Here is a 19,155-nt window from a genome sequence, read left to right as displayed (position 1 = left end):
CTTTGGCGCCATCTGGTGGCAGATGTTCCGCATTCTGATTTCATTACACTGACTTATTAAAATCTTCAGCGGTTGATTTATTTGTAATTATTTCAAATTAAAAAGTATGATTCACAGTAATTTATGTTTTATTAAACTTAACAAATGTATGATAAATCTACTCACGATAGTAAATTCTCAGTAATGAGACGCTTAATCTGAACCAGAGGAGGCTGGTGGGATGAGCTATAGGAGGACATACTCATTGTAATGGCTGGAATGGAATAAAACAAACCTGTGAACTCCATTCCATCCATTAAAATGAACCCATCCTCCTTTAGCTCCTCCCACCAGCCTGCACTGCTCTGAACATACATAAATAACAGTCCATTTACCAAACTCTAGCAAATCATATTCAGTCATCACCTCTCTATATTGAATATAACTTACTTGCATTAAAATGAGCCAATTTCCCTCAAAATGTCAAGAGGCAACAAAACACTAGGGGAATATCTCAATTGCAAACTCCTCGCATCCGCTCTCCTCCTCAAAACCCATAGGAGGTGGTCAGAGAGGAGGGATTTCTGGATTAGATTTTAAGGAGACAGGACGAATATAGAATTAAGATCTTCCCTAGATAAGCCAAAATATAGATGTTTTTTAAAGGCATTGTTCTAGGTGACTGCTGTTCTGACATTTCATTATGGCCATCAGATGGACAGAAACAAATATGACATGATATAGAAGCTTAAGCTGATGAGTGGTTGCCAAAAGACACAGCTCTAAGACATTATCCCTCCCTAATTGTAGACAAAATAATATATCAAATAGTTCCATTTAAATCATAAGTGACCAAACCCCATTTAACACTCATGCGGACAGTCACACACAGAGCTAAGAAAGCAGTCGGCTCTAGGAAAGCAAGTGGCAGACATCATGAAAAATGGTTCTGCAGTCAAGATCAACACTTGTACAGCAAATTAAGAGGATACACCTACAGTAGGACCATTCAACAACAAACTCATAAAATCTCATTATATAAATCTGCTAACTCTGGAGAAGGCGACAGGAAAACTTAAACACAAAACAGAATTCAACATATTCAAGCTTTATATTTTGAAGCTTGTTGAATGGGAATGTAAACTCATACGTACAAATGCCATCATCAAAACAATTGTATGGTAGTAAATTGTATTCAATCTATTCACAAAAAAAGATAACATATTGGGTATTTGCTGTTTCTTCCAAAGTACAGTCACGTAATCTAGTTATGAAAATGAGCTTTCCTTATTAAATCTTCAACATAGTGCTAGCTGTATGTTCTTTGTTTCATAATAACTGCAGGTTGGGCACAGTTCTGTATACAGTAAGTCTGATTCCACAGATAGAGCTCAACCTCCTTTCCTTCTCTCCAGTTTGTTCCTGTGCTACAAACACTTCTAGTTCCCTCTCAAATGTTCTGCTGCCACTGTATCCCTTCGACAGAACTCACAGATTCCAACACCCAACCTCTTCATCACTGAATCTAGGACTCAGGACATCCCCATACATTTTCCTTCTCCTCATCATTTCTCTCCAAGAGTTGAGGTAAAGTACTATAGCTCAGTACGGGAGCGGGAGATGCGAGGCCCCTTCCTAATCTCCTTCCTCTTGTCCTCTTTCCTCCTCCTCTTCTCCTCCTCCCTCAGGATCTTCTGAAAGGCCTCTGCAGTGTGAAGCACCTGTGCCAGAGAAAAGCAGAGCGTGTGAACGTGTGTTTGAGAGAGGCATTTTTTTAACAATAGGTGTATGGAGTGTGGAGAATCAAACAGCAGAGGATGGGAAAGCAAAAAGGTGCAGTCAGTGAGTTTTACTGATGTTACGCTCGTCTCAAACGTGTTTGTTAAACAAGCCTTAAAAGAACACGCTTTTCAAGTCTGTCTGGTAGGCTACACAGTGATACCATGTGGTTACAGAGACTGAGAGCCACTGTGTTACTCACGTCGTCTCTCTCAGTGCGGTATGGGTTGGTGAAGTCTGGGGATTTCTCTATTATTCCCAACTCCTGCGACATCTGAGAGACAAGGAGTGAGAGTTATCCGCCATTTTGAATCCATAGGGGGAAAAAAAGGCACATATAAAATAGCTATTTAATGGTATGCTTACAATATGCTTATAAAATGTAGTAATAAGGTTATAACACATTACACCTGTTGGCTTTCAATAAAGCATAAACATTTCCTCTATGCCCCAGAATATCCTCCCAGCTCTATCCCCGTCTCACCAGTGAGAGAACATGCTGGTGTGCTCCCCCGGTGAACACCCCAGTGAGGTTGCAGAAGCGGAGCCCCCATCGCAGAAGGCCGCCCCAGTCTGGGTTACGGTCGTAGTAGTGGTGGACAATACGTGGGAAACGCAACGCTACGTCCCCAAAGAACGCCGTGTTCTCCACCACATGGGAGTAGGCTATGGAGTGAGATAGAGAAAGAGAGTAGTCTACATTTCATACTTAGGAAATCAACTTTAAAGTAAATCACTGCAGACTGACATACTAAAAGAGCGTAAGAGGCAGAGAGGGAAAAGGGGAGGGAGAGAGGAGGCAGATGAGAAAAAAGCAAGATGGTGACAGACAAATCAGATTAGCAGAGGGAGAAAGAGGGAGGAGAGAGCAAAGTATAGTAACGGTATAAATGGTCCATGATGTGACCTTCTTTGATTTTGTCATCCATGGGGAAGGGATCATCAGCCTGCATGTTGGCTGCAGTAAGGACGGCCTTCGAGTCCTCCAACACCTTCACAGAACACACACACACACACACACACAATGTAGATTGCCCATTGTGGGTTCACTACCATAGTTGTCCTTGGGCAGAGAGCAGATATAACATAGCAGATATGTCCTCTGAGAATCAAACAGTATATACAGTGATGCCTCAAGCACAATAGGAAGACTTGGAAGCTAAATCCGGGTTACTCTAGTCTTATTAGTGACCGGCTACTTAGATACTACTTAGCAAGTGGCCTTATTTGCCTACTCATGAGATCATAATAATCTAAACATGCTAAGAAACTAACACCGCAATTACTTCCCGCTAAGGCCACAACGACCTGTTTCTAGCTAATAATCAGCATGAAGGGAAGTTAAACAGGAGTGGACCCATTGTACCTTAAACAAGCCCTTCAGCATGATGTCTATGATCTTATACTGCTGGTTGATGTCATTGAGCTCCACCAGGTTCTTCAGAGCATTTAGCTGGTCTTTCCTCTTGGTCTCAAACAGAAGCTTGTCTGAGAGGGGGGAGGGGGTGTTCAGGAAGAAATGCTGACAGACATTTCAAAACATAAACACTAATCAAGGGTCATCCAAGAGGACACCTCTTAATATTCTGAAGGAGGAAACAGACACACAGTAGGATACAGATCTCCAGGTTGGAGTCATGTCTGTGTGTGTCGGAGTCTGCAGAGGAGAGGGCTGCAGCAGCAACCACCAGGACGACTGTACACACACTCAGCATGGTCAAGAGGTGGCGATGGTGAGGCACTAACACACAGAACAGAAGACAAGAGAAAATGCAGTTCAACTGTATTCTGAAATATTTATTACAATATTTTTACTGAACTTGTAAAACCAACATTTACAGTAGGTCTGTCTGGTTGACATTAGAGCATATTCTTGTATTTTGCTATGTGTTTGGAGGGTTACCTAAAATATATATAAAAATTAAAAATAAAGTATATTTATCATATTTTTACTTTTTAAATCCAGTTTGGTCCTGTACTATAAATTACACAGGTTCTAAATACACAGGTACTAAAAGCCACTTGACATGTCACTTTTCTAAACCCCAAAATAACTCAGACTTCTTGCCAGCCCCCGTCTTGCATCCTCTTTCTTCCTCTCATACACTCTCCATCCTCTAAGCTGTGGGCTGCCTCAACATTCCCGCAGGTCCAGCCTCCTCTCCCTTGGAGCATGTTAATTCATTTGAACAGGATACAAATGAGTCTTGGACGACTGATGCATATTTGATGGTTTTTAAAACATCAGCAGAAAACAAAAAAGTGTCGAGGGAGAAGACAGCATCGATAGAACACCAAATGTATAATTCAGCAATGTCTCCATCGATAATATTATCAGAGAGAGCGAGAAGAGGAGGAGGAGGATTGTGAGAGGCAGAAGAAAGATTAGGAAGGAGTACTGTGGGATGAGAGAGACCCTGGGGAGCCAACTGCTTTTCTGCTGAATATTTCATTTATCTTTTTCAAATCGCAACAAGGTTAGGCCGAAAGACAGGGATCTGATCGCGAGGGAAAGAGTCAGGGTTGTGAGTGAAAGAGAAATGAGGACTGACACCTGATACTACATTTTGAGAAACAGCTGAAAATATGTTCTCTATTCTGAACTCTTCAGTTGCATTCCCCTACTCTGACACTTAACCTCCTATGGTTAGACTTAAAATACTGCCTGAAGATTCAGAGATTGGGTTATGCAAGCTGTGTGATTTGACATAGGCTATGACAGGGAATTTGCCTGAATCACCAACGACATACTCTGAGAAACTTTGCAACATCTACTCTGTCAGCAAAAATGGGTGCTGATGATACAGTTAGAGCAGCAGAATACAGACAGTGTTTGATTAGGAACAATTTGTGCATTCTGAAAACATCTTCGGGCTGCCTTCCAGCTTTTTGTACTAAACATGCAAGTCAACAAGTCAAATATTTCTAAGATGGACAACCAGGGAAAAGGCTTAGTAGTAGGAAGCCCCATATCCATGTTTCGTTACAAGCCAAGAAGGACATAGATTTTTATTAGTGTCAACAACATGGACAAATGGGTATCCAGCATTGATGTTTCCATCAGAGTAGACAAAGTGCTGGAATATTAAGGTGGAGCAGAGGGGGCAAGCGACTAGGACAGATCAGACCAGTTTTGATAGCCTTTCGACGCACCCTCATACTACTCCTTCTCTGTTCCGCGGGTGATGTGGAGGTAAACCCAGGCCCTGCATGTCCCCAGGCACCCTCATTTGTTGACTTTTGTGATCAAAAAAGCTTTGGTTTCATACATGTCAACATCAGAAGCCTCCTCCCTAAGTTTGTTTTACTCACTGCTTTAGCACACTCTGCTAACCCTGATGTCCTTGCAGTGTCTGAATCCTGGCTCAGGAAGGCCACCAAAAATTCTGAGATTTCCATACCCAACTATAACATTTTCCGTCAAGATAGAACTGCCAAAGGGGGAGGAGTTGCAGTCTACTGCAGAGAGAGCCTGCAAAGTAATGTCATAATTTCCAGGTCCATACCCAAACAGTTCGAACTACTAATTTTAAAAATTACTCTCTCCAGAAATACGTCTCTCACTGTTGCCGCCTGCTACCGACCCCCCTCAGCTCCCAGCTGTGCCCTGGACACCATTTGTGAATTGATCGCCCCCCATCTAGCTTCAGAGTTTGTTCTGTTAGGTGACCTAAACTGGGATATGCTTAACACCCCGGCAGTCCTACAATCTAAGCTAGATGCCCTCAATCTCACACAAATCATCAAGGAGCCCACCAGGTACAACCCTAACTCTGTAAGCAAGAGCACCCTCATAGACGTCATCCTGACCAACTGGCCCTCCAAATACACCTCCGCCGTCTTCAACCAGGATCTCAGCGATCACTGCCTCATTGCCTGTATCCGCTACGGAGCCGCAGTCAAACGACCACCCCTCATCACTGTCAAACGCTCCCTAAAACACTTCTGTGAGCAGGCCTTTCTAATCGACCTGGCCCGGGTATCCTGGAAGGATATTGACCTCATCCCGCCAGTTGAGGATGCCTGGTCATTCTTTAAAAGTAACTTCCTCAACATTTTAGATAAGCATGCTCCGTTCAAAAAATGCAGAACTAAGAACAGATATAGCCCTTGGTTCACTCCAGACCTGACTGCCCTCGACCAGCACAAAAACATCATGTGGCGGACTGCAATAGCATCGAAAAGTCCCCGCGATATGCAACTGTTCAAGGAAGTCAGGAACCAATACACGCAGTCAGTCAGGAAAGCTAAGGCCAGCTTCTTCAGGCAGAAATTTGCATCCTGTAGCTCCAACTCCAAAATGTTCTGGGACACCGTGAAGTCCATGGAGAACAAGAGCACCTCCTCCCAGCTGCCCACTGCACTGAGGCTAGGTAACACGGTCACCACCGATAAATCCATGATTATCGAAAACTTCAACAAGCATTTCTCAACGGCTGGCCATGCCTTCCGCCTGGCTACTCCAACCTCGGCCAACAGCTCCGCAGCTACTCGCCCAAGCCTCTCCTTTACCCAAATCCAGATAGCAGATGTTCTGAAAGAGCTGCAAAACCTGGACCCGTACAAATCAGCTGGGCTTGACAATCCGGACCCTCTATTTCTGAAACTAATCTGCCGCCATTGTCGCAACCCCTATTACCGGCCTGTTCAACCTCTCTTTCATATGGTCTGAGATCCCCAAGGATTGGAAAGCTGCCGCAGTCATCCCCCTCTTCAAAGGGGGAGACACCCTGGACCCAAACTGTTACAGACCTATATCCATCCTGCCCTGCCTATCTAAGGTCTTCGAAAGTCAAGTCAACAAACAGGTCACTGACCATCTCGAATCCCACCGTACCTTCTCCGCTGTGCAATCTGGTTTCCGATCCGGTCACGGGTGCACCTCAGCCACGCTCAAGGTACTAAACGATATCATAACCGCCATCGATAAAAGACAGTACTGTGCAGCAGTCTTCATCGACCTTGCCAAGGCTTTCGACTCTGTCAATCACCATACTCTTAGCCTCGGTTTTTCTGATGACTGCCGTGCCTGGTTCACCAACTACTTTGCAGACAGAGTTCAGTGTGTCAAATCGGAGGGCATGCCGTCCGGTCCTCTGGCAGTCTCTATGGGGGGGTGCCACAGGGTTAAATTCTCGGGCCGACTCTTTTCTCTGTATATATCAATGATGTTGCTGCGGGCGATTCCCTGATCCACCTCTACGCAGACGACACCATTCTGTATACTTCCGGCCCGTCCTTGGACACTGTGCCATCTCACCTCCAAACGAGCTTCAATGCCATTCAACACTCCTTCCTTGGCTTCCAACTGCTCTTAAACGCTAGTAAAACCAAATGCATGCTTTTCAACCGTTCGCTGCCTGCACCCGCACACCCGACGAGCATCACCACCCTGGATGGTTCCGACCTTGAATATGTGGACATCTATAAGTACCTAGGTGTCTGGCTAGACTGTAAACTCTCCTTCCAGACTCATATCAAACATCTCCAATCGAAAATCAAATCTAGAGTCGGCTTTCTATTCCGCAACAAAGCCTCCTTCACTCATGCCGCCAAACTTACCCTAGTAAAACTGACTATCCTACCGATCCTCGACTTCGGCGATGTCATCTACAAAATAGCTTCCAATACTCTACTCAGCAAACTGGATGCAGTTTATCACAGTGCAATCCGTTTTGTCACTAAAGCACCTTATACCACCCACCACTGCGACCTGTATGCTCTAGTCGGCTGGCCCTCGCTACATATTCGTCGCCAGACCCACTGGGTTCCAACAACTCTGTTGTCTGTTCACACTGCTATGCTTTATCTTGGCCAGGTCGCAGTCGTAAATGAGAACTTGTTCTCAACTAGCCTACCTGGTTAAATAAAGATGAAATAAAAAAATAAAATCATATCCCACAGGCATCATGCAAAGCACAGAATTTGAGAAACTACACTCCAAAATGCACCCATTTACTGTAATCCCCACATTCAGCTGTGTCCAGAGGTGTCATGCCCATAGGGGGAGACAAGGGCACGTGCCCCCTCAGATTTGTCCTGTTTTAAACATTTTCAGATGTTAAATTAATGACTAAACTTCATTTTTAAGCCTACGTTTTATAATAATTTGTCAGTGGTACTTTACAGAGGGGGCACACTGACTGGACAAGGCAAAGAGTAACCCCCCTATTCTCCCTAGTAAGTGGTTCCTTACAAGGTGCACCAAGGAGCAAAGATATCCTAGGCAGGACTTTAGATTTTGATTTTATTTAACTAGGCAAGTCAGTTAAGAACAAATTCTTATTTACAATGATGGCCTACCCCGGCCAAACCCTCCCCTAACCCGGACGACGCTGGGCCAATTGTGCGCCGCCCTTTGGGACTCCCGAACACGGCCGGTTGTGATACAGCCCGGGATCGAACCCGGGTCTGTAGTGACGCCTCTAGCACTGCCTTAGACCGCTGCGCCACTCAGGATCCTTAGTGCATGCAGACAGTATCGTCAGTGCAGGAGAGAGAGAGACTGGAAAACTAGCTTCCAAGCCATTGCAGGCGATCAAGTAAGAGTAGCTTGTCTAACTATCTTATCAGGCATGCCTGCTGGCAAGGTTGATAGACTTTAGAAAAGCAAGCAATTACTAAATGAGACTCACGTTCCTTTAAATATTTTAGCAGAGATGTAGGCCAACCGGCCGTATTATTCCTTTTACGTAGTTTGTGATCTGCATCCAACTGGGCTCTATGCAGCTGGCTATAGATGGGTTAGCTGACGTCACGAAAACGCACGCTTCAACGGGACAGAAGTCCGTGAGTTGTGATTCTGGATGGCAAGATAGCTACAAACAATGACAAGAAACTCCCATGTGGGGAATGGTAAGGGACCCGTTTCAGCTAGATTCATGTTATTCTTGATATCATGTCTTGCTTTGAGGTGATTAAATGACTTAATGTCAAATGCTAAAATGGCTCAAATTCACTAGATAGCTAACCAACAACTATAAGAATATATTTGAGAAATAAGCACTCATCGTGCAAATGTATTTACACTGGACAAAAATATAAAAGCAACATGTTAAGAGTTGGTCCTGTTTCTCCTGAGCTGAAATAAAAGATCCCGGAAATGTTCCATACACAAGAAGGTTATTTTTCTCAAATGTTGTGCACAAATTTGTTTACATCCCTGTTAGTGAGCATTTCTCCGTTGCCAAGATAATACATCCACCTGACAGGTGTAGCATATCAAGAAGCTGATTAAGGGCCATCGCAGTGCTAGCTGTGCCACTAGAGATTCTGGGTTCGAGTCCAGGCTCTGTCACAGCAGGCTGCGACCGGGAGACCCATGGGGCGGCGCACAATTGGCCCAGTGCTGTCCAGGTTATGGGAGGGTTTGGCTGGCAGGGACGTCCTCGTCCCATCGTGCACTAGTGACTCATGTGGTGGGCCGGGCTCAGTGCACGCTGACACGGTTGCAAGGTGTTCGGTGTTTCCTCTGACACATTGGTAACGGCTGGCTTCCGGGTTAAGTGGATATTGTGTCAAGAAGCAGTGCGGCTTGGTTGGGTTGTGTTTCGGAGGACGCACGGCTCTCGACCTTCACCTCTCGAGTCCGTACGGGAGTTGCATCGATGAGACAAGACTAACTACCAATTGGATACCACGAAAATGAGAGAAAAAAGGGTTAAAGAAAAAGGCCACTAAAAAGTGTTGTTTTGTCACAATGCCAGATGTGTCAAGTTGAGGGAGCATGAAATTGACATGCTGACTGCAGGAATGTCTACCAGAGCTGTTGCCAGAGAACTGAATGTTCATTTCTCTACCATAAGCCACCTCCAACGTAATTTTAGAGAATTTGTCCAACCGGCCTCACAACCACACACCAAGTGTAACCATGCCAGCCCAAGACCTTCACATCCAGCTTCTTCACCAGCAGGATTGTCTGAGACAACTGATGAAATTATTTTTATAAGGCATCTGTAACCAACAGACATATATCTGTATTCCCAGTCATGTGAAATCCATAGATTAGGTACCAATACATTATTTCAATTGACTGATTTCTTTATACAAACTGTAACTCAGGAAAATATTTGAAATTGTTGGATGATGCATTTATAGATTTTTGTTCAGTGTATGTTTTCAATAAACACTTGGAGACTAAATGTAGTTTACCTGTTGTCAACCATCTAAGCCAACCCAGTCTGTTTTGCCCCATAACTGACACGTGCGCAACTTTGTTGCTAAACAACCAACCTCTCAATACACTCACACATAAATCATCCTCAATTCAGGCTGTAAAGGCTTTAATTTCCTCAACAAGTTAACGAAGAGCCTATGGGAAAAAATATGGCTACCGTCTTAATAAAATAAAATTCTCCACCACCATGTTCGAGTCGCTAATGCTACCTCTGATGTTCAGCCAATCAGGTTGCAGGAGTCTGTTTACCCCTGGCTGAACGCCGTGTGCAACATCAGGAAGTAGCACTAGCTACTCAAGCATGGTGGTCGAAAATTGTGTTTTATTAAGACAGTGTGCATATTTTTAAAGCTAGTCAATGAGGAAATTGGCACCCTCGCCCCTGAATGGAAGATATTTTATGTAGAGCCAGTCGCGGGGGCCATGAGTGTATAGCTGGCTGCATAGAGTCCAGTTGGATGCAGATGACAAAAGATGGAAAGCAATAGTAGTGCAATATGCAGCCAGTTGTGCTAGCAAAGATGCAGAGAAGCATATTTAAGGTTATGATACTATATACCAGTGTGACATTTTAATGAAAATTACAATTGAACAGGAAAAGAGGTATGCCTATGCAGAAAAATACATATTTTACATGGAATTAGGTATATGGCTATAGATTGTAAGAAAAAGCCATTTCTGGTGTTGGACAATTTAGGATTTTTCAAACTGGAGGGGTCTGGAGCAGACCATGCTAAAGAATCCATCCACACATAATTCGTGCCCCCATAAAATAATGGGTGCATGATGCCCCTGGTTGTCAATCATTACAGAATGTGCCATCAAACTCTGTTTTCAGAGTTGTAAGAGGCTGTTGTAAGATATTTTCTTAATACATGAAATGTAAACTAGTACATACAGTATGTTGTACCATATAATCAGTCGGAGGTTTGAGGTTCAGGGTGAGATACATTACAATATCGGAGCTCTGCGTGAATCAGACAGCTGTTATTGGTAACGTTATGCTTTCAGAGAGGCACTGGGTACTGACTAAGTATTTTGTTGGCAATAATTAATACTTTGAGGGAAATGTCAATACAAAATGTAAACTTGAGATAAAGGTTGACATACTGCCAATCAAAATGACCCCTTTCTGACCCCGCTTGGAAACTGTTTTGCATGTTTCCCATCATCAGTATGTCAGACACAATTTTCAAGGAAGAGGCTCGAGCCACAATGATCTCTGTTGCATTCTTTTAGAAAACGTTCGCGTTTTTGTGGTGTGCAGTTCGCTATCTTTGAAAACAATCGAGGCACATGAAATAGCAGCATTTCATTTCGGGACTATTTGTGAATAAACCGGTCATCGAGAATTTGAATGGCAATGTAAACCCATCTGTACCCCAATGCATGCATTTTGCTCGCATTGGGCTGGTCAGCTGTGGACACTCGACTTCGACATCATCACTAACTCGACGTTCACTCACCTCGTAGTAAGAAACAGCACGATATAAAACGATAGCGAAACCAACGATTCTTTCTCGCTAGCATCAGTTTCCTCGTAAAGATGGAGACATCAGTTGCGGAGTATTTGCTACAATACTCAGGTCACAATATCACGTTTGAAATGTTAATTTACATACAGAAGTCGCTTGCGCCACTGCCACGATCGCACCGGCTGGCTCTGCTTGGACGAATGACAGCCAGCGATTACATGGAAGGAGGTCGTTTCCAGACGGAAATTTTAGAGCGGCACACAGGCCGTTGTACGCGGTAAATCCCTCCCCTCCCACTTAACACGAAAGCAAGTAAACCCATAGACAGAGGACTCTAATGCCAAAAGCCCGTTTCAGCATGGGCAGCACCATTGGGGACTTTCACCATTTGAAGTAGTCAACTGGGTGGGACTTCCTATGGGTTGTGAAGGATCACATACAGTACCTCCATCCAGGTCACCAGGAGGGATCAGCCAATGAACTATACACCTGAGCAAATGCTCCATAACTGCAGTTGGCAGTAAATCGGCTAGAAGGGATACAGCAAGGGTAGGCAACCCTGGTCCTGTAGTGCCGCAGCCACTTCATATTTTTGCTTTAACCAGGAAGACCAGTTGTGTTGCATTTAGGAAATCACTTTACTGATCAGTTGGTCAGGTGTAGTGTCTAGTTGGGAACAAAATCCTGCAGTACTTAAGCAACAGGGTTGCCTACCCCTGGGATACAGCTTATGTCAGAATTGACCAGAATGTACTTTTAGAAGCAGGTCAGAAGAACTTAAGCTGCAGGTTAGGATAATTAATGTAATGTAATGTTAGGAGAATTAGGTTCAGCTTAGGAAAAGAGTTATGGTTAGCTAAAATGCACGTTTGACTTCAATTTGACATCTGTATCCCATCGAGCCATGAACATCCAAATCAGTGGCCTCAGATTGGCCTATATTTCTACTGAAATGACATATGACAACTGTTCTTTTCCAAACAATTCTTTATAATAAACTTATATTATTGAAAGACCTCAAACCTAAAGGCAAATTAATGGAATGCTCCCCCTAAATTATTTTATTGACACAGTAAATCAGTAATAATATGACAGGAGTCCTACCAGACACCTCTTCAGAATAAAGCTGTTTGGTTGCAAAAACAGCCATAAATAAATAGGTCTATAACTGAGAGCCATTGTGTCCGTCTGTCTTCACAGTGAAGTCGGACAGGCAGAGATACATCTCTCCAACACGCCTGAGAAAGGGGGTTAAGGACAGATAGGAAGGAGAGAGAAAGAGAGCTCCTAGAAAGAGCACTGTAATGGCATGTGTCTGTGTCTGATGACTAAAACAAGTTGGTCCACACCTCTGGCAGACAGAGATGTACTGAAACATGAGTGGAGATTCAGTATGTGGCAACAGCAGGGACACAAGAGATTAAGTGAAATGCATCACGTATGACAGATTTAGTCAATGGCCTGTAAAAATCAATAAACACTGATAAGTACTGCTCTGTCGACTTTGTTTTTTAAACGAGGAACATCTCTTGCACTAACTATCTTTTATGCTATAACTGTGTGTGTGTGGGGGGGGTCGCCGGGGTACATGAGTGCAGGATACAGAATGCTGGTGGGCAGGTCATCGTTGGCTGTGGGAGGCAGGGAGTTCAGTGACTCCATCAGAGTATTGGCCCGCAGTCTGCTCTCCTCTGTAGGAGGGGGGTGGAATACACTGCACTGGAGCTGGGGAAGAGAGAGGGGGAGAGGTGAGAAAGAGTCAGTGGGTGAAGGAGAGACAGCAAGAGACTAGAGAGAGAGAGATGAGAGACAGGAGTCTGGTGGAAACAGCTATAGTACAGCACTGGCTTTTTTCCACCTGCCCTCTTTGCATGAATGATGTGGACTGCGGTGTGAGAGGTTGAGAGACGTCCGTCTCATAGGGTACTGTTTCCTGACTACTGCTGAGGTGTGCTGGTCTTTCTGGCACTTAAGGCTGTTGAAGCATCACCCAGGTGTGTGCTGCACTTCAGTAGTGGACTATCCAGCCTACCTACAGAGGAGAAGACGACAAACGAGGTGCCTGATGAAGCGCTCCGGGCCTGTCTAAGTAACTGACTGATGCCGCTCCCTCTCAGTGCCATCGAAGGTCCATCCGCTTTACGCGACTGCCCAGCTTTTCTTAACTGCCTGGCTGAACACAACGTATCATCTGAATCTGTGGAAGACCAGCACCAAGACCTGCCAGATCTCTGCATTTGTTTTGTTTGTATTTACAGCATATTTGAGAATCTTTTTATAATGAAAAGCACTATATAAAATAAATCTATTAATATTGTAAGAGACACCGGATATCGTGACAGGCCAGTCTCCCATAAAGACCCGCTCTGATCTGACAAGCTACTGAAGTGCACATTGCTGGAGTACATTCAGCTCTGTTAACCCCTGAATAAGAGTCACTGGGTCTCACACACACACCACACACTTGTCAAAGCTCTGTCACTAACTGGCCCCTCCTTGGACACTGTGTTAACTAACCTCCAGACGAGCTTCAATGCCATACAACTCTCCTTCCGTGGCCCCCAACTGCTCTTAAATGCAAGTAAAACTAAATGCATGCTTTTCAATCGATCACTGCCCACACCTGCTCGCCCTTCCAGCATCACTACTCTGGACGGCTCTGACTTAGAATACGTGGGTGTCTGGTTAGACTGTAAACTCTCCTTCCAGACTCACATTAAGCATCTCCAATCCAAAATTAAATCTAGAAATCGGCTTCCTTTATCGCAACAAAGCATCCTTCACTCATGCTGCCAAACATACCCTCGTAAAACTGACCATCCTACCGATCCTCGACTTCGGTGATGTCATCTATAAAATAGCCTCCAACACTCTACTCAACAAACTGGATGCAATCTATCACAGTGCCATCTGTTTTGTCACCAAAGCCCCATACACTACCCACCATTGCGACCTGTACGCTCTCGTTGGTTGGCCCTCGTTTCATACTCGTCGCCAAACCCACTGGCTACAGGTTATCTACAAGTCTCTGCTAGGTAAAGCCCCGCCTTATCTCAGCTCACTGGTCACCATAGTGGTACCCACTCGTTACACGCGCTCCAGCAGGTATATCTCACTGGTCATCCCCAAAGCCAATTCCTCCTTTGGTAGTCTTTCCTTCCAGTTCTCTGCTGCCCATGACTGGAACTAATTGCAAAAATCTCTGAAGCTGGAGACTCACATCTCCCTCACTAGCTTTAAGCACCAGCTGTCAGAGCAGTTTACAGATCACTGCACCTGTACTTAGCCTATCTGTAACCAGCCCATCTACCTACCTCATCCCCATACTGGTATTTATTTATTTATTTTGCTCCTTTGCACCCCAGTATCTCTACCTGCACATTCATCTTCTGCCGATCTACCATTCCAGTGTTTAATTGCTATATTGTAATTACTTCGCCACCATGGCTTATTTATTTCCTTAACTTACCTCATTTGCACTCACTGTATATAGACTTTTTGTTCTCTTTTGTTCTACTGTATTATTGACTGTATGTTTTGTTTATTCAATGTGTAACTCTGTGTTGTTGTATGTGTCGAATTGCTACGCTTTATCTTGGCCAGGTCGCAGTTGCAAATGAGAACTTGTTCTCAACTAGCCTACCTGGTTAAATAAAAGTGAAATAAATGTTTTTTTAAATAAACTAAGGGAGGCAGCAGGGCCAGCTGTATCACATGACAAATGGGGACAGTGATGACATTCCATTACTGAGCCAGATGAACCCTAATGAGGGCCTGTGTCCTGCCACGGTCATGTGTGACAATGGCGTAGAGGTGGTGACAGGGGGCTGCTTGGACATGGGACAATTAAAAGAGTGTGTCTCAGTGATGTTCAACATAGTCTCATAGAGCTCTGCCTGTGTGCTCTCTGTTTGCATTTTCCTCTGCTGCTGTATGTGTTCCAGTCAGTGTGTTGTGTACTGTACCTGTGTGAGCAGCTGTCTCAGGGCCTGTGTTGTGTATTGTACCTGTGTGAGCAGCTGTCTCAGGGCCTGTGTTGTGTTTTCTCCCAGCTCGTTCAGGCCTCTCTTCTCTACCACCTCCAAAACCTGACACAGGTCTGGCTCCCACACCACCACCCTACTGCCATACCGCAACAGCTGCATGGGAGGGACATGTGTTGGTATTCAAGGCTTCATCGGGGTGCTCACAAACAGAAGGCAAAGACACATTTGAATACACTTCAAAATGGCCCTGCACTGCTTCAAAGACTAACAGTAGTGTGAGTGTGGCTGGGTGCAGTCTTACCAGTGTGAGTAGTGCGAGTGTGGCTGGGTGCAGTCTTACCAGTGTGAGTAGTGCGAGTGTGGCTTGGTGCAGTCTTACCAGTGTGAGTAGTGCGAGTGTGGCTGGGTGCAGTCTTACCAGTGTGAATAGTGTGAGTGTGGCTGGGTGCAGTCTTACCAGTGTGAGTAGTGTGAGTGTGGCTGGGTGCAGCAGGCAGCTCTCTCCAGAGTTGAGCAGAGAGTAGAGCAGGAAGCGACTCCAGGGCTGACACACCACATGCTGGGCTGGTGACAGAGTGGGAAAGGACAGGTCAGAATGATGGTGAGGCGTGAATACACTATTTTGCTAGCACAGACTGGAATATGTTCCGGAATTCATCCAATTGCATTGAGGATTATACCACCTCAGTCAACTTCATCAATAAGTGCATTGACGACGTCGTCCCCATAGTGACGTACGTACATATCCCAACCAGAAGCCATGGATTACAGGCAACATCCGCATCAAGCTAAAGGCTAGAGCTTCCGCTTTCAAGGAGCGGGACACTAATCCGGACACTTATAAGAAATCCCGCTATGCCCTCAGACGAACCATCAAACAAGCAAAGCGTCAATACAGGATTAAGATTGAATCCTACTACGACGGCTCTGACGCTCGCCGGATGTGGCAGGGCTTGAAAACTATTACGGACTACAAAGGGAAACCCAAACGCGAGCTGCCCAGTGGCGCGAACAAAGCAGAGGAGTAAATGCCTTTTATGCTCTCTTCGAGGCAAGCACCACTGAAGCATGCACAAGAGCACCAGCTGTTCTGGACGACTGTGTGCTCTTGGTAGCCAATGTGAGCAAGACCTTTAAACAGGTCAACATTCACAAAGCCACGGAGCCAGACGGTTTACCAGGACGTGTACTCAAAGCATGCGCGGACCAACTGGTAAGTGTCTTCAATGACATTTTCAACCTCTCCCTGACCTAGTCTGTAATAGCTACATGTTTCAAGCAGACCACCATAGTCCCTGTGCCCAAGGAAGCGAAGGTAACCTGCCTAAAAGATTAACGCCCTGTAGCACTCACGTCAGTAGCCATGAAGTGCTTTGAAAGGCTGATCATGGCTCACATCAACAGCATCCTCCTGGATACCCTAGACCCACTCCAATTTGCATACTGCCCCAACAGATCCACAGATGACACAATCTCAATTGCACTCCACACTACCCTTTCCCACCTGGACAAAAGGAACACCTACATGAGAAAGCTGTTCATTGACTACAGCTCAGCGTTCAACACCATAGTGTCCATGAAGCTCATCACTATGCTAAGGACCCTGCAACTGGATCCTGGACTTCCTGACGGGCCGCCCCCAGGTGGTAAGGGTAGGCAACAACACGTCTGCCAACGATGAGAAAACCTATAGGGAGGTGGTCAGAACTGTCCTTTTGGTGCCAGGACAACAACCTCTCCCTCAATGTGAGCAAGACAAAGGAGACTGAAAAGATTTGGCATGGTCCCCGAAATCCTCAAAAAGTTCAACAGCTGCACCTTTGAAAGCATCTTGACTGGCTGTATCACCGCTTGTTATGGTAACTGCAAGGCAGCTGACCGCAAGGCGCTACAGAAGGTGGTAAGTACGGCCCAGTACATCCCTGGGGCCAAGCTCCCTGCCATCCAGGACCTCTATACTAGGTGGTGTCAGAGGAAGACTCCAGCAACCCAAGCCATAGACTGTTCTCTGCTACCGCTTGGCAAGTGGTATCAGTTCATATCCTTTAACCCCAAGCCACATGCTGCTAAACAAGGCTGCTAAATAGCTAATCAAATGGATACCCAGGTATAACTGCACTAACCTTTTTTTTTTACTAAATCTCACACACACTTACAACCCAACACACTACATATGCTCACACACACATAACGTGCGCATACAGGCATTCTGACGCCACACACATACGCTGCTGCTACTGTCTATTATCTATCCTGTTGCCTCATCCCTTTAACAGTTACCTATATGTACATAGCTACCTCAATTACCTCGTAGCCCTGCACATTGACTCGGTACTGGTACTCCCATATATATATATATATAAATAACTGTAAGATGTAAATATTGTGTTTTTTGTTGTTCCTGAAGGCTGTTGCTATAGTGATAACCAAAAGATACCTGTGTTGTTATTTTTACTCGTTATTCATTATTCATTATGTATTTATTCCGTGTGTCACTATTTCTATTGTTATCTTTAACTCTGCATTGTTGGAAAAGGACCTGTAAGGAAACATTTCCCTGTTAGTGTACACCTGTTGATTTGATTGGTCTGAGTCTGGTACCTGTAGATGGACTTCTCCTTTGCAGAAACCGCAGCAGAGACCCCAGGCAGTTCACTGACACACTGAGCAAAAGCTCCTGCTTCTGGAAGAGGCGGAGGACAGAAAGACATTTAGCCAGCTGGAGGGATGAATAGAAGAGGGGGAGAGAAGATATTAAGCCAAACAGGGATGGAGAAAAAAGAGAACCAGATAGAAAGAGAGAGAGGGATTATTTAATAATTCATTAGCTCCCACTCCACAGCCGCCCCTACTGAGGCAGTGACTAGTGATTAGTGGGCCAAAACAGTGACGTAGGGCAGATGGCTATAGAGGAGGAGGTCCACAGAGAGTTCCAGTCTAATCCTGGAAGCCAGTGCAGACTCACATCATCGGCTTAGAGCACCACAGCACAGTGGACCGAGGAGGAGCTACGCTCTACAGAGCAGCCACTGATATGGAACTACTGCCCTGACTGATACAGGGTGGTGTTATTCAACACCAAATTGGTTATATAGGAAGAGGGACACATTAAGTGCATTCTTCACTACACATACACAGCATAGACTAAACTATGCTATAGAGACAGCGGGAAAGAGAGGAGTTGAAGATGCTTCGTGTAGAGTTACTGTGAGCTCTGACCCAGTCATTAAGTGATGACAGTAATGATACGCAGTATTTATGAAGTGTGTTTATCCCCACAACCCTGCCATTAACACCAGTGTACTATACAGACTAGAAAAGGCTGTAGAGAAAGAGAAACAGAGCGTAGAAAGGAAGGACACATTTGAGTGCTTTACCACATCAGCCTTGTCGAACAACAATGAAAACAATGAATCAACGGAAATATGTAGGAAGAAAAACAGTATGGGGAAGAACTCTGGGGTGTTAACAGCTCTGTAGTGTGAGAGTGTGTGTGTGTGTGTGTGTGTGTGTGTGTGTGTGTGTATGGTGTGTCTGACCTGCAGCAGGAGGCCGTAGAGTGTGGTGATGAGGCAGTGGGCCCCGTAGGATCCCAGGGGGTGCAGAGAGCTGTCTGTGTCCCCCAGGGGCCTCTGTCCTGCCCTGGGGCCAACACTCACACACAGCACTGGAGATTCCAGGTCAACGTCTAGAACAGCCTGCAGCAGCCTCAGGGAACTAGCTGTGGGGTGGAAGGCGAGGGAGGAGAGGCAGAATGAGG

At 45.1% G+C, this 19,155-nt stretch overlaps 2 protein-coding genes across 3 annotated transcripts in view; both read right to left on the bottom strand.

Moving 5' to 3' along the window:
* Positions 1-110: 110 nt before the first annotated feature.
* Positions 111-11,663, bottom strand: LOC135554232 (coiled-coil domain-containing protein 134-like). Of its 2 annotated transcripts, none has more exons than XM_064986394.1 (7): positions 11,557-11,663; positions 3,377-3,499; positions 3,125-3,246; positions 2,666-2,750; positions 2,243-2,424; positions 1,961-2,032; positions 111-1,700 (listed from the first exon to the last, which is right to left on the bottom strand). In XM_064986394.1, the coding sequence occupies exons 2-7, from the start codon at positions 3,471-3,473 to the stop codon at positions 1,575-1,577; spliced, it is 684 nt and encodes a 227-aa protein (XP_064842466.1). In that variant the 5' UTR covers positions 3,474-3,499; positions 11,557-11,663; the 3' UTR covers positions 111-1,574. The 2 variants fall into 2 exon arrangements, with proteins under 2 accessions (XP_064842466.1, XP_064842465.1); XM_064986393.1 differs by having other exon boundaries at positions 11,401-11,648.
* Positions 11,664-12,485: 822 nt separating this feature from the next.
* The window catches only part of LOC135553714 (meiosis inhibitor protein 1-like), a 32,714-nt gene continuing 26,044 nt past the window's right edge, over positions 12,486-19,155 (bottom strand). The window contains exons 26-31 of the mRNA XM_064985666.1: positions 18,935-19,116; positions 17,997-18,078; positions 15,853-15,959; positions 15,417-15,548; positions 13,013-13,134; positions 12,486-12,647 (exon numbers count right to left, since the gene is read on the bottom strand). Coding sequence (XP_064841738.1) covers positions 12,572-12,647; positions 13,013-13,134; positions 15,417-15,548; positions 15,853-15,959; positions 17,997-18,078; positions 18,935-19,116 — 701 coding nt within the window. The 3' untranslated portion in view covers positions 12,486-12,571. The remainder of the gene's footprint in view (positions 12,648-13,012; positions 13,135-15,416; positions 15,549-15,852; positions 15,960-17,996; positions 18,079-18,934; positions 19,117-19,155) is intronic.

The sequence above is a fragment of the Oncorhynchus masou genome, chromosome 14 (genome assembly GCF_036934945.1).
Source record: "Oncorhynchus masou masou isolate Uvic2021 chromosome 14, UVic_Omas_1.1, whole genome shotgun sequence".
Lineage (NCBI taxonomy): Eukaryota > Metazoa > Chordata > Actinopteri > Salmoniformes > Salmonidae > Oncorhynchus > Oncorhynchus masou.
The sequence above is the reverse complement of the archived record's forward strand: the minus strand, read 5'-3'. Positions and strand labels throughout refer to the sequence as shown.

What these genes read in the sequence shown, in the direction of transcription:
- LOC135554232 (XM_064986393.1), bottom strand. Translation starts at nt 11,464, where the DNA reads ATGCTAGCGAGAAAGAATCGTTGGTTTCGCTATCGTTTTATATCGTGC. An exon ending in TGACTCCAACCTGGAGATCT is followed by an intron (nt 3,247 to 3,376) that starts GTATCCTACTGT and finishes CCCCCCTCTCAG; the next exon opens with ACAAGCTTCTGTTTGAGACC. An exon ending in GGATGACAAAATCAAAGAAG is followed by an intron (nt 2,425 to 2,665) that starts GTCACATCATGG and finishes CTCACTCCATAG; the next exon opens with CCTACTCCCATGTGGTGGAG.